General features: G+C 32.5%; 1 protein-coding gene across 9 annotated transcripts in view; it reads left to right on the top strand.

Moving 5' to 3' along the window:
• Positions 1-15,202, top strand: part of LOC106665612 — a 370,792-nt gene that overhangs the window by 306,933 nt on the left and 48,657 nt on the right. For 7 of the 9 annotated variants that reach the window (XM_024227020.1, XM_024227021.1, XM_024227019.1 and 4 more), the window contains 3 exons: positions 350-512; positions 632-887; positions 4,376-4,660. In XM_024227020.1, the coding sequence (XP_024082788.1) occupies positions 350-512; positions 632-887; positions 4,376-4,660 (704 nt within the window). The remainder of the gene's footprint in view (positions 1-349; positions 513-631; positions 888-4,375; positions 4,661-15,202) is intronic. The other 2 variants (XM_024227025.1, XM_024227024.1) reach the window with 1 other exon arrangement.

The raw sequence follows: 15,202 nt of genomic DNA, 5'->3' as shown, positions 1-15,202 counted from the left end.
TATATATAAATTGAAAGAGGAAATGAGAGTGATATTGTCAGCATAAAGAACCATTTTTATGATTTTTGGGTGAGAAATTTTTGTTAAAATATTCAAGGATAGAGCCTTGAGGAACACCAGCAACCTCCAACTTTGTGGTTACACAACAGTTAAAAACATAACCTCAAATGAACTCACCACCCTTAGAAACTTAACAACAAAATCATACTTTGTAATAGAACAATCAGCATTAAAATAGTATTAGTTTTAAAAAATGTGAAAAGTTAACCATTGAACAAACATCTTTGTTGGCCAGTTTGTTTTCTTATTGTGTTGAATTTAAGTCAAGCTTACCAAAATTATTTTGTAGATGCTTAGAGCCCCCGGCCTCTGATCCACTTGGAACTAATTTCCTAAATAAATCTAACCCTGACCATCATCATCGAGATGGTACATCATCGTTGAAGACAAGGTCTATGGATGCAGGGTTTACTAGAAACCATAGAACACAACATTCATCTTCAAGAAGAGAGGTTAATCTAATATTTACCAATTGTTGTAAATAAATCTAATATATACATTTGCTCTCATACTGTTTAAAAATTAACTATTATTAAAAACTGAGGTGTTTGTTTTAAACATTTAATCTCAGATTCCAGGGGAACGGCGGACTCTCCCTACAGAACTCCAAGGCCCTTCAAGAAGAAGGACTTTGCAGAAAAGGAACTGTGGGGTGAGGGAGGAAGGGTCAGGTGGACATATGCAAGTGTCATGTTCATTACCTGAGACCCCGATTTTTGCCAGAGGTTGCGACATACCTCGTACACCCCATCGAAGGGCTCCAGACGTTCCAATTACCTCCAGGACAACTCCAAGGCAAATGCCGTCTTCCAGCTACAGGAGCACAGGTTAGTTGAGCTTCATTGATCAGTTTTAATAATGTACATATTTGGGACTAACCATAATTATCTTTTATTGTTGAATTCTGTCGTGGAGAACAAAAATATAAATTGTTGGATGTTTACTTAGAAATGCATTCTATACAACTTTTGCTTATTCCAACTTTTAAAAAGAAAATACTTTGCTGGTATTATTTTTATTTTTTATGCAGTTGGCAAAGTTATTCTTTGTATATCAAAATATGGTAAGAGAAGTTAAACACAACATTTTTACTGTTACCTTTAGCACTCTGTACTCAAGTTAGATGTAATTTGGAAATGTGTTGAAAAATTAAAAATTTAAGAAATAAAATTAATTATCCTTGTCCCTTTAAAAACATTAGCAAAATATTAATATATTAAAACCAAAAAATTAAATACAAAATAAAGTTTTCTTTACATGTAATTGTTTTGTTTGTTTTTTTGTCTTGGAAGCTCTAAAAAATCAAGCTATTTAAATATTTCTTTTTGCCAAATTAAATTTTAATGATTATTATTTTCAAAAATCTGTAAAATTATGCTGCTCGCACATTAATTATTTAAAATATATTAGCATTGTTGGCAAATAAATTGCCTTGTACTCTTAAATATACTAAATGAAATCGAAGTTACAGCAATTTTTGTTATTATCAGTTTGTTTATAAAAATAATACTTATTAAACTAACCTGCTTTTGATGATAATGCTAATCACTTACTAATGCCAAGGTTTGCTTAATACTAAACTTTTCCAACTAATAAAAAGAATATTTCCAGAAAAACTTCTTTTTTTTCTCTTTGTCACTCTCTCTCTTTCTCCCCTATCTCTCACTGTTTGTCATAGTCTAATTTAGATATGTTTAGATTTTTTTAATAAAACACTTTTTTAAGCACATTCTGTAATTTTCGATGTCTAGTCATTTTTAAATTAGATTTAAGCTTTGTATTTTTGTCTTTGTTTTGCTTGGTTAAATGAATATTTCTGTATTTTCATTCATAACTTTATAATTTTAAAAATTGAGTAGTCAGTAGTATTTATTATTAAAATTGTCAATCCTTTCTGCTCTAATCTATTTTGCAATTTAAAACATTCTCTTTTGTTAAGAATTGTTTTATTATTTTTCGTTCTCCATGACATAATTTGATTTAAACTGTTAATTTCTTGTTATATGTTAGTTGTAATGTTGGGAACATTAATTCTCTTTAACCAAATATTTCTACATTACTATGTCATTCCTTATTAAGATATTAAATATATTTTTTAAATAATTAAAATGGTTTCAAATAAATGTTAATATTTGCAAAAAGTTTATAATTTCTTCTTTATCTAGTAAAATGTGACATGTTTTGGTTTTAATAATGTTCCAAACAATTTTATTTTGTATTGAGAAAATCAATTTTATCTCTATTTAGCTTTGTGAAAATTGTTTGAAATACTTCATTTATTGTTATTCATAAAATTTATATAGGAAATGGCATATTATATTGTTAAAAAATGGAAATTGGGATTTTTTCTCTTAACTTTATTTATTCAAATGAAAAAGTATTCAAAACAATTGATATCAAAGATTAATTATAAATTAATGATGTTTAATTAATAATTAGATAAGATTGATTTATCATATATCAAATTTTATTTACATGACTAAAAGAATCATTAGTTGCTTCACTATAACTTAAATCACGTTTTATTCAACAAAAACATTAATATAAAACCAAACACTAGTCCACACAAATAATTTTCATTTCATACAGATCATTTACACTGCATACACGTTACTAATTTAGATGAGACTGAAAATGCAGAAAAACTCAAAACAATAATACAAAGACTTTTGCCTTTATGATGAAAGAATGGTCGACCCACAGCATAAAGATGGTGATGACGATGATGAAGGATCATATAAGGGTCAAAAGGCGGTTAAAATTAGATGACCTATTTTGAAGGTGGCGAACTGGTTAGTCTTGTATTTTCTACTCTGGTTCGAGGTTCGAAACCCAGTAGAGCCCACGGCATTTTAATTGAATATAGTACAAAAAATATTATAAAGTATTTGACTCTTTGTCCACGACACCAGTGCATTGAGCCCTCCTGTATGACAGGAACTCTAATTTGTAGTCTCTTGGCCCTTCTATGATCCTTCAACATCATCAACTTCCTTTAGAAACGGAGCAAATGATTAAATGATTGCACAATCTCAACAGTTGACATATTGAATAAAATGACAAAACGAAATTAATAAATGGAAAGGGACAGATAGGATGATCAGAAAAGATCAAAATTTGGACAAAATCGACAACTTTTGACCAAAAAGGCAGTTATTATTTTGCTAAAATCCAGAATCACTAAATCAACTGTTTTGATTATTTTTATTATACTCAGTACAAAAAAAATAAAGCTTAAATTAATTACTAATTCCATTAGTTTTGTTCAAATAATATGAGTATTTTATTGGTAGATGACAAAAACTAATTTTATCAAAAATTTTGTGTATTAGTTGATCTGTTTTGCAGTTAAAACCATTGTTCATAATTTTTATAGGTTTAAGCTGACAAATATAAAAATAAAATGTTTTACATTTTTTATTAAAAACTAGACCTAAAAGGAGCATCGTTGGCCGCAATGGTTTAGACGTTGACACGGCGTTTCTCACTGAAGGATCCCGGGTTGAATCCAGTGGCCCTGCATCCAAATCCGACATACTTAAAAAAAGACTTTCTTTTCCAATTTTCCAAAAACACTGGCACCCCAAGGGTTGATAGGACCTCTGCTGTCGCAAACCCTCGTTAAAAATGAATAAATAAACCTGAAATTTTAAACAAGAAAACAATCAGTTTATCAAAAAACAGATTTACTATTACACTGAATATTTGATTAATAATTAAACAGGAGGGCAATTTTAACATTTTAAATATTCCACTCCAAAATATATTCCTTTTTGTTATTTTAGTCGTTAGCAATAAATACTTAAATTATTCTTTTTATATAAGGTCTTGGTTGAGATGAAAAATTTAGTGTCATGAGTGGGATTCGAATCCACAACCTTCAGCTAAATATGCCTGCTCTAACCACTTGAGCTATCTTGATTTCCATCGACTAGTACACCAACTCCCCATCTCAATCTACAATCTTTCGAATTTTCCCTCTTTTTGCCATTTTTCATGTGGATTCGAATCCCGCTCATGACACTAACTTTTTCATCTCAACCAAGACCTTACATAAAAAGAATAATTAATCGAAATAAATAATATGGTCAATTAGACCACTAAACATAAATGGACATAAATTAATATTTAATGTTATCATTGCTGTAAAATTAAATAAAAATATGCACGGTTTATCAATTCTAGTTTAAAATAAGCCAAAATTGAAAATCATGTTATGTTCAGAACTGTTGTCCTACTGATTGCCCTGGCATAAATGTTAAATTATATTTATATTGATTTTGTATAGTTAGATAATAAAAAGTGTCGTCTTTAGGTATGAGTTTGAATGAAGCGATGACAGGAGCAGAGTTGCTCAGATTGGCAGGTGGACCAGCAAGAGGCTGGTATCCTCGCCATCGTCAGCCAAGACCTGCATCCGTCGAACACTTAGACAGACTCAACCACCACGGCCTCAGCCCTGGTACTCACCAACCACCATCAGGCCCATGGGACCCAGCAAGAAAACCGCAAACCCTACCTCCGAACCTAACCCCGAAATTCTTCCACCGATCGCCACGTGAAGCTCTGAGGAGAGTCACAAGTTTACTCATCAGGAGAGGTAACTTGCAATTTTGCAGGCTTTTCATTTTGCATGCTTCCCTGCTTTTTAGTATCATACCTTAACAGTACATAACTTTGTCACTTACTTTTTGCAATAATCAATGCACAAGTTAACAGAGAAATATTCATTTACTAAAAGCAACAAGAGACTCATGTAATTTTTTATTACTACCTCAGGAAAATTTATATATTAATTTAAAAAGTTTTAATACATATGCAGGCTATCTTAATTTTTTTTTTTTTTTTAATGCGGTAGCTGTTTAAATGAAATAGGTTTTTTAACCTGGAAGTAATTACATTTATTGTTTTATTATCATAGGTTATTATTTACTGATTTGATTATGAGATTTGTTCTTGTTTTTGACCCTGAAAGGGCGCACGATTTGGGCTTATATCACCTCTGGATTCCCAATTTTCAGAAATGTATTCCACGGTCCTACTTTTTTTACCACCAATTGGAACCACTAATTGGTAGTATTAATTTAAATTTGGGTTTTTCTTTTAGACTTTTTCATGACTTCCAGTTGTGGCTTCACAATTGAAGATAATATAAAAATATTTATCTTTCACAGTTTGCTGATATCACTGCTATAAGTTGCTTGTTTAGCAAGTTTCCACCTTCATTCAAAACAGGATGAAAAAGATAAAATAAGGAAATATTATATTTATCTTTTACCCTAATTGTTCTGTTAGATATTCTTTGATCAACTGACCTTATTTTTTATATAAATATATTTTATTTTTAATTATTATTTATCAATATTTTTATCAATTAAGAGTTTTTGTTTAAACCAACCTTTTTTAATTACGTTTCAATTATTTGAAAAATAATAAATTTTTTGGGTTTATAATTTTACTAAAATGACTAATGTTCAATGCAATCTCCAAAGAAAAAGAAAATTTGCTAAGGAGAAATAAAATTGTACTTCCTCTTGCTACACATGGCAAAGTCATTTGGCCTGAGTCAAGAGTGACATGCTAGTGGTCCTGAGTTTGAATCCCAGCATAGCGTTTGGACTTTTAGTTGAGAATAATTTGGAAAAAGTATTGTAGTCCTTCTGACACCTCGTCCATGATACCCAAAGAATAGTTGGATTGTGTAATAGCCTTATTGTATAACAAGAATTACCTTATTGGTCATTTCTGATAATCATAGTCATCTGAACTTTGCTACTTTGCTCTGTCAATTGTTTCAGCATTGCACCATCTTTAAATTGTCATTTTACTTAGTCCACATTATTACATTTATTAAATTGACTATTTATTCATTATTCAGAAACATAGCAAACTTTTAAAATCCGCTTCTTTAAGTACCACTATATGAAAATTTATATTCTGCAGCCTTTGATTCCTTACATCATTCTGCATTACATTTAAGCTTTTCTATAAGAGAATTTTGTCCCAATTTATTACTATCTTTAAAAAAATTGTATTCTTCTGCAGCTTCAGTGATTCAGGGTCTGGTGAGCAGCTTGCATTTTTTATATGTGGGTGCAGATCTGATACAGGGTTGATGGAATGAGAATAAAAATATTACTCTACATTGTGATTATTGCAGACCACCTACTTGTGCTGCAGAAGAATATAAATCTAATTGAAGCTTATTGTGAGCAATGGAATTTTATATTCTTATTTTACTTATTACTTTATAATAAAAAAATAAAAAACACAATGTGCATGATGCACTGAGTTGATATGTTAAAACTTAATTTGTCTTTAATGTTATTATATGGATTTAACTGAGTGTAGACTGTGAGTACTCAAGATAGATATTTCACTTGTAAAATCCTCTCCTTTAAGTGCCTCAACTAGAAAAATTTACATAAGGTTTTTATTACCAAAATACAACTAAAACACAATGCCCATGATCCACCGTGTTGATATGTTAACGTTTAATTTGTCTTATAACATCTATACTTTTGAATGAACATGGATTACTCAAAAGCATAGCTCTCCTTTAAGTATTTCAATTATAAAAACTTATGCTTAATGTAAATATTTTAAAAAATACAACACCTATAGACAGATAGATTGATGGCATGTTATAGAGAATTTGCAGTACAGCAAAAATTCTCTCGTAAAGTTATCTCTGTCATGTAGGGAACCGCAACCGGGTTTAATTAAGGCGTGGTCAAGGTAAACCGGAGGAGGACAGACGATGGACAAGGGGAAAGAAACTGAGAAAGTGCCGGGGGCCACGTGTTTCCAAGTCTTCAGACGGTCAGACTTGGGCACGTGGCGGCTGGAGCGTGCTGCCTTCTAGCGCGTTGCTGTGTAACGTAGCCCGTGCCACGGTGGTGCACTTGCGTTGGATGTGAGGCGATCGGGCACCACAGTCCGTACAGATCCGGCCATCCTCCCCAGAATTCGCAGTGAACACATTCAGCCATCCCCACCCTAGGGGGGGCTCACTTTTATCACCCGGGAGCCCGATCGACATCTACCCGAACCACGGGCTTTGGGGTGTGGCGAATTTTCACCAGTAGCTCCCTCGGTTTAGTACGATTTCAAAATTTTTTTTTTTTTTATTTGACCCTAACATGGACCAACCCTTAAGTCTCACATTTCCATAGGGGATGAATTAGCAATTTCCAAAAGGAAGCCGAACTTTTGCTCGATTGCATGACTCTTCCCTTTTCCTCCAGGCATGACTGACTACAGATTATCCCTTAAAATCTCTCAATTAAATAATCCATAATTAAGACAATTATCTTTTAATTCGGTCTCTTCTCTTACTGCCTAGTTGCACCCACGTTTCCAACCACTTTCTATATGGCTCGATCTAAATTTCTTACAATCCTATTTTTATTAATTAGGCACATAGATTTATTTGTATTTTTATAGTATTGCTTTCTCTAAATTGTTAAATAATTAATTTATTGCCGTTCATGAAGCCTGGCAGCCATTATCAAGTTAGTCTAAGGGAAGGAAGACTTTTATTGGAAATATCAAATTGAATTTTCCAATTACCCAAACTTTTCATGTAACGTCTTATTGAAGGCGAAAAATACGCCCTTTATCATGCAGTTCATTCACATTTATACATACTGGGTGGCCCCAAATCATGGGTCAAAAATTCAAAATCTTATAGGAAATGGAGTAAAAAAGGTGTCCTATAAACCTGGGCCCGGAAAGCCAGTACAGTGGTAGGGTTTAAAAAAAGTTTTCTGACCTTATTTGTGAAAAAATAAGAAACATCTACTTCTACAATAAAACAACTCGAAACAACATTCGTAGTGCATCAGCATCGAATGAGACTAAAACCATCCTGATTGGTTGAAAATTTTTAATTTTCGTGATTTTTCAGTTATTAGGGGGAGGGGCTCAAAACATTCACAGTTTCTGGCATTTTTATCGATAAATTCAAAAGATGCACCCCTATTAAAAAATGTTCCGAAACAACCCTTGTCGGTGATGGAATTCAGCGTCCAATTAGACCAACCCCAGTCCAATTGATAAAAAAATTCCAAGATTTATCGTACTCACTCAATGTATGATACCCATTAGAAAACAGTGATTTTCGATTTGTGTGACAAGTAATAAATTTGCCAAAATTGGAATGTTTCGTCAATTCGACTGGGGTTGGTCTAATTTGACGGTGAATTCCATCACCGACAAGGTTTTCCTATAAGGCTCGTTCAATTTCCTATAAGATCTTGAATTTTTGACTCATGATTTTGGGCCACCCGGTGTTGCGGTGAAAACGAAACAAACTGTAAATCCATGGCATGCCACGCACGCGATGCTTGGCTATACCGGTATCAATTGATTCAACAGTTTATCATTTTCAAATAAGAGGGGAAAAAATAAAAAAGTTATTTTATTTCCCCTCTGGCTAAGGAATGTTAAGTTTTGTTTATGTTCATTTAAATGATATAATTGTATTATTTCTCATATGTAACTATTCATTAGAATATGTAACATTAATTTAATATTTTACATTTTATTTATGTTTTTCACTTTTATGCTAAGTTAACTCCCGCTTGTTATCCATGTCGTGTACTTTTGTAGTACTATGTATCTGATTTTTGTATTTAAAAAAAATTAAAGTATATTATAAAAAATGTTAGCAAGTACTGGGAATCTTGCTTTTGAAATTTCTCCTTTAGTATGATACAAATTTATGTCAGATGTATTTCCGTAGAAATATTTTTTTTAAATAGAATTCACATAAAAACCTAATTTAACATCCGATCCAACAGTAATTTTACTCTTGCATGACAAAATTGACTTAAAATATGTGTGTGTTTTCGTAATTAAAAGTTTCCTCGGGCATAAAATATGCACTTGTTCGTGCGTAAGTGTATTATTTTGTAATATATTCATACATTACACCTAATGTTTTACATTAGGATACTTAAAGGAGAGGATTTTAAGTTAGATGCGTTTCTCTCTGCTCAACTGAATAATGTTAATAATGTTTTAACATATGAACATAATTTGGATCCGGCACGTAGATTGGGTGTAATATTGTACACTTAAGTAATACCTATTTTTGTACCTATTGGTGTACTTTAAGGAGAGGATTTTAAGGTCGATACTCTTCTCTCTGTTCAATTAAATCAACGTAATATTGTTGAAGATAAATTAAAATTAAGTTTTAATCAACATATTGTAGATCCGGCCCGTAGTGTCTGCTTATTTTATTTTCTAATATTGTACACTTTAATAATGCCTAAATTTTTATAATTGGGGGGAACACAAAGAAGCGATTTACAAGCCACCTATTCCACAAGCAATTACAAGCACAGTAATGTCTGCTCAATTAAATCAATGTATAATGTTAAAAATAAATTAAGTTTTAATATATCAACATATTGTGGATCCGGCACGTAGATTCTGTGTTATATTTACATTTAAGTAATACCTAAATTTTTAATATTGGGATACTTAACGAAGCTACCTATTTCACAAGGTTAAAGACTATCAGCCCTATCGAAAAAATGTAGTAACGATAAATGTTAAATAATAAAACGACTGAGTGAGAGGGAGGGAGAAGGAGAGAGAGACAGAGAGAGTGTGTGTGTGTGTGTGTGTGAGAGAGAGAGTGAGAGAGAGAGAGAGAGAGAGAGAGAGAGAGAGAGAGATTTACAGACAAAGAGAAGTGAGAGAGAGGAAAAATGAGCGAAAGAAAAATGAGTATTTTTGTATGAAAGAAGGGAGCGAAAGATGTTTACAAAAAGTAAGAAGAGTGAAAAGTGAGAAGGAAAGTAAAAAAATATAGATAGATAGAGAAAATGAGCGAAAGAAAAGTGAGTTTTTGTGCCAGAAAGAAGGGGAGAGGGATGTTTATAGAAGGAAAGAAAAGTGAAAAAATGAGAAAGAGTGCGAAAGAAAAAATGTAGATTGTTAGATAGAGAAAATGAGTGAAAGAAAAGTGAGTTTTTATGTGACTAAAAGGGAGAGAGTGATGTTAGTAGAAAAAAAAAGAGTGAAAAGATGAGAGTCAGAAAAAAATATAGAAAGGTAGATAAAGGAAATAAGCGAAACAGAGAGAAAGAAATCGCAAAGATGGGTGGGCTTGAACGAGAAATGGAGAGAGTGAAAGAGCGGGAAAGTGAGAGAGAGCACGGTAAAGAGCGAAAGGAGAAAAGAAAGAACCGAAGAAAGGAGAGAGAGAGTAATAAAGCGAGTCCAGTAGTGTTAAAGAAAGAACGAGAAAGGGCCTGAATGAAAGATCGAGATTGGGAGAAATAAAAAGCGTGCGTATGGGTGTGTGTGTTTGTGTGTGTGAGAGAGAGAGAGAGAGGTAGGATGTGTCAAAAACGTGTTTGGCAATTCAATATTCGTTTTATTAATTAATTTTTGTACTAAAATATTTAAAATCCATTTTGACGTTGTTCCAAACCCAATAAATTTATTTTTCATTGTACATGAACTCTTCTTATGTAATATTTATACCATCATGACATTTATTTTGTGTACTGAACAATTTTCAATTTATACAAACTCAACGAACATAATATTCAACAATATCTAGCAAAATAAATATTATTGCTGAATTAAGCTCAGTGGATATGCTAGCTGTTAAGTAATTTTTTAATGATCCCATAATCGCCTGACTGTTCAATCCTTATAGATCAAATTTAAGCAACAATTAGACTTGTCGCTAATTTTGGAAAATTATGAGTTTATTGAGACAGAATTTATAGTTATTGTTTTTTTGTCCAGAATGCCAATAATTTTCCTTGTCGTAATCTTACAATAAATGCTCGTAGAAATTTGACAAAAACCCAGATAATTATTTCAATTTTTATGATTATTTGGAGATCGTGAGATGTTTTCTAAAACCTACGTCACGATCTAGACTTTTAAGCTAGACTTTTTCTAGTAGTTTAGAAGCATCTACCGCTTCTAATTTCAAGGCGGTAAATTTCATCTCCAAAACTCGTTTGTTTTCTTTGATCTCGGGTTCATGGTTAGTACAAGTTACTATTACTAATTATTACGGACACAGATATTCAATTATCTCAGGATTTATATAGTCGCGGTTTATTAGCAATCAATTGGCCCCGAGAGATCTTTTGAATTTTCTTCGTCAATTAGGCCAAATCCGGAACAGATGTTTGAACGTAAATTTTATTTTATTTTTATCGTAAATTTTCAAATGATTTACAAACCTAATCATTTCTGTGGATGCTAAAATGCTAAAGTTGGCTGTTTGACCCACATTATTCGTCCATCCATCTCGAGGTTCGAGTCGTAGCTTAACTTGAACATCAGTATTTTTGGATATTCTGAAGGGTTTTGAAATAAAAAATATACCTTAATAAAAATCAGGGTCAAATGTCGTTTTAAAATAAACCCAAACTTATCATTTATTTCATTACAGTCAGTAATGTGTTTAATAGTATAAAATGGTTGATCGAACGAATTATAAATACCTTTATCTTTGTCTTTAATAACACAATAATTTTAAAATATTCAGTCTTTATTTAATTATAAAATTATTTAAAAGAAGTGTTTTAATATTCTTTTTAGCAGTAGGTGCATACGAAGAACAATAATATCTAGAATTTTATTATTACGCTGACTTTTTTATCTCAACCAAAACCTTAATTAATTGAAAAGAATTTATTTGGTCAAGCAGACTACGAAACCTAATAAAATGTAATAAGTAAAATGAAGTATACTTCACTAAAGCTCTCCGTGGCCTTTTCATTTTTTGCCGAGATTCAAATAGATTAACGACATTTGAAAAATAGCAAAAAGGAGGGAAAAATTCAAAAGGTGGAGTTGAGATGGGAAGTTAAGTGTCCGAATGGATCGAAGTCATATTTATGCTTTTCATCTATTTATCTCTTTTATGATCAAATATCACGATAAAGTATTTTAAATATTATAATGATTTGCTTATAACGTGAGAAAGAATAGTAAAATGTATAATTTACCTATCATGCTATTGGTAGTTGGTAGTTGACTAAGTATTCATATACTGAATTACCTACTTCCGCATATATCTAGATTATTTTGTAGGCTTTTGTTTGCTTTGGTGGTAGTGGTGTATTAGCCTTTAGCACTAACCCTCCAGAAGTGATCAAATATACCTCAAATCTTCGTCTCATCCGTGAGTAATAAGTTCTCGGTACAAAATACCCTTTTTTTTAATCAATTCTATACTGGTGGCAAAAGGTCTCATCGGACTTCGTCATTGGCTGATACCAATGAATTCTGAGGACGGCCGGGTTGATTCACCGACGGTGACTAACTTTTTGGTGACTCATCGGTGCAGCCCTGACGTCAACCGGCCTCACGACTTTCTCAATCAGTGCAACCCAATACTGGATATCTCCTTGCGCAAGTCTCTGCTCTCAACCAGTCTCGCGTTTGATGCATCATTAGGATTTGGGTCGTTTCAGGGACTTATCTCAGTCCATGATGCATCGTTTTTATCCGTCGAATTCCTCTTCCTTATACAGAAAGGACGATAATGGAATACTATTACGGTTTTTCCCGATCCTCGATACAGTTATTTAAAAATGTTTTGGAAGATATATATGTATTTTTTTAAAGGATTTCTTCCCAACTTATTCCTTCCTGAAGGATGCAGGACACCTTCATCCTAATTGGCCAGTGATGCAGAGAGCTGTATACTAGCACTCTGGAATTGCCTGCCCTTGCATTATTGTAATAACTTAATGCCCTTCTTTAAACATAATTTGCTTAAAATGAATCTGTAAACTATTTTAGCATCCTGACACCCTATTTTGACTAATGTTGAACGATGAGATTCTTTTTTACGCAATTTTGTCGTTTTTTGTTCAAATAATTGTATTTAATATCTATATTGTACCTCACAAGAATGTAGCAGTGATTAGGGTTGATTGGGAAGAGATATTGATAAAAAAAATTGATAGCATTGATGTATAATACCATTTTTAAAACTTTAAATAATTTTTACAAAGTTTAAAAAGAATACTAAACGTGATTTTGGTTCTTAAGTTGAGAGTTCAATTATTTTAGTAATAGATCTCGTAAATCTGCCACCCCTGGCATCGTCTACACCCCCAGCTTGTTCCAATGGCAAAGTGATATCCTGAGTGACTTCATTACAACAAAAGCTCTCGTGTCTCGCAAAACGATTAAATTAATTATTCAGTTACTCCAGTTGAAAATTTGTTCATTATAATATTACATAATTATACTCTAGTCACTATTCGCAAATTATGAAGGCTAATGACTGGTTCCTTGTGGAAATAAGTAGATAATCGGACCAAGGGACTTATCATGAGATCAGGAATCGGATTAGATCGTTAAAAGGGGGAAAACATCTGTAGAATTTGTCATTTGGACGAAAGAAACCGACAAAAAGAGAATTCCCGGTGTCTGAGCTTTAAATCAATACGAGCCGAGAGAGAAGCCGACTCCGGTTGCACATTCCTCCATTTTTGCCCTGCACCGGACAAGGACGAGACGACCGAAACGTCTTTGTGTATCTGGATGGTTAAAATAGGTGAACGACCTGACGCCTTCTATTACTCTCCACGTTGGAACCTCTTACCTGTGATCCCTGCCTGTCTGCCTTCGGTCTGACTTCAACAAGTCAGAGGCGTGAAGTTTAAAATCATGAAATTCTATTTTCCTGTAAGAATACCGACGACTTATAAGACCGTTTGATTGTATTAATATTGAATATATTGAAACATAAGAAAAGCACTTTATAAACAATTCAATTAATTAAAAATAATGAAATTACACGAAGTCTTCAGAATTATTCAGTATTAATAATAAATCACGTAAAGAAATAAGGAAAAAATTAAAACTATATACATTGACCGGTTCCAGTTTTCCAATGCAAGTAGTTTTTTTCAATTTTATTAGAAAAAAAGCCTAATAATTGCGGTCCGTGAAGGCTTCGCCAGGGCCTCCACCAAACTGTGACCATCTTAGACCAGAGTAAACATAACTGCCCCAATTTTGGATTTTGGATAAAACAAGGTAGAAATTGACATTGCTCAAGAATATAGTCTTTAAAAAATAAACAATTAATTATTAAAATTATTAAACAGGTTAGCCTCTTGAGACATGGAAATAGTTGCTATACTCCACTTGTACCTTTCAGTTTGAACAGTTGTGATAATTTGACAACTGTTTGAAGTATTTAACCTTAATAAAAGGCTATAATAAAATAACCATTTTATATCACTCGTCAGTTCATTCCCGTAAGTTTTTCTCCAATTTAAGACACATATTAAAACAATGTCCTCACATGATAGAATTAGATAACTAAAGAAAAAGTGATTTTGTTTTGTGAGGAAGGAGTGAGTGAAGGGTTTTTACAGGGAGATAGAAGAGTGAAAAAGTCACAAGGAAGGATAGGGCACAAAAATTTAGGTAGGTAGTTGAGAAGATGGGCGAAAGAAAAGTTAGTTTTTTGTAGAAATGTGTGGTGGTTAGTAACTGTTAGTCGAAGATTATTCAGAAATCGTGAGATGCGGAGTGATGGAAAAACGTTTTCTTTATCGTGCCAACGTTTCGATCTTTATTGAGATCATCTTCAGGGGGATTTACAAACATTGTTTAAATTTAACAAATACATGTAGGATGTGGAAAAAAGTGAATTTATACAATGCAGAATATTTTTTTTATATTCATTCTCTCAACACGACATTCAAGAATGGCACAATTACCCAGAAGACAAACACTTTGAGCCCTGAAGATGATCTCAATAAAGATCGAAACGTTGGCACGATAAAGAAAATTTTTTTCTGAAACCTACATTACACCAGATCGCATCTCACGATTTCTGAATAATCTTAGTTTTTTGTCTGTAGGAATGGGGAAGGGAGGTTTATAGAGAGAAAGAAGAGTGAAAAAGTGAGAAAGAAAGCGAGAAAAAATATAGATAGATGTACAGAGAAAATGGGCAAACGAAAATTTAGTTTATGTGGATAAAATAGAGAGAGGGATGTTTACAGAGAGAAAGAAGAGTGAAAAAGTGTGAAAGAGAGCGAGGGACTACAACGGTTTCCACAAGTCCATCGACATCCAAACGACATTTCGAAAATCCAAATTTACAAAATTTAAATATATATATGTA

This window comes from Cimex lectularius, unplaced genomic scaffold, assembly GCF_000648675.2.
Source record: "Cimex lectularius strain Harlan isolate CLEC.00 unplaced genomic scaffold, Clec_2.1 scaffold104, whole genome shotgun sequence".
In the NCBI taxonomy this organism is placed as follows: Eukaryota; Metazoa; Arthropoda; class Insecta; order Hemiptera; family Cimicidae; genus Cimex; species Cimex lectularius.
Note: the sequence above shows the minus strand (reverse complement) of the source record. Positions and strands in the feature narration are given on the sequence as shown.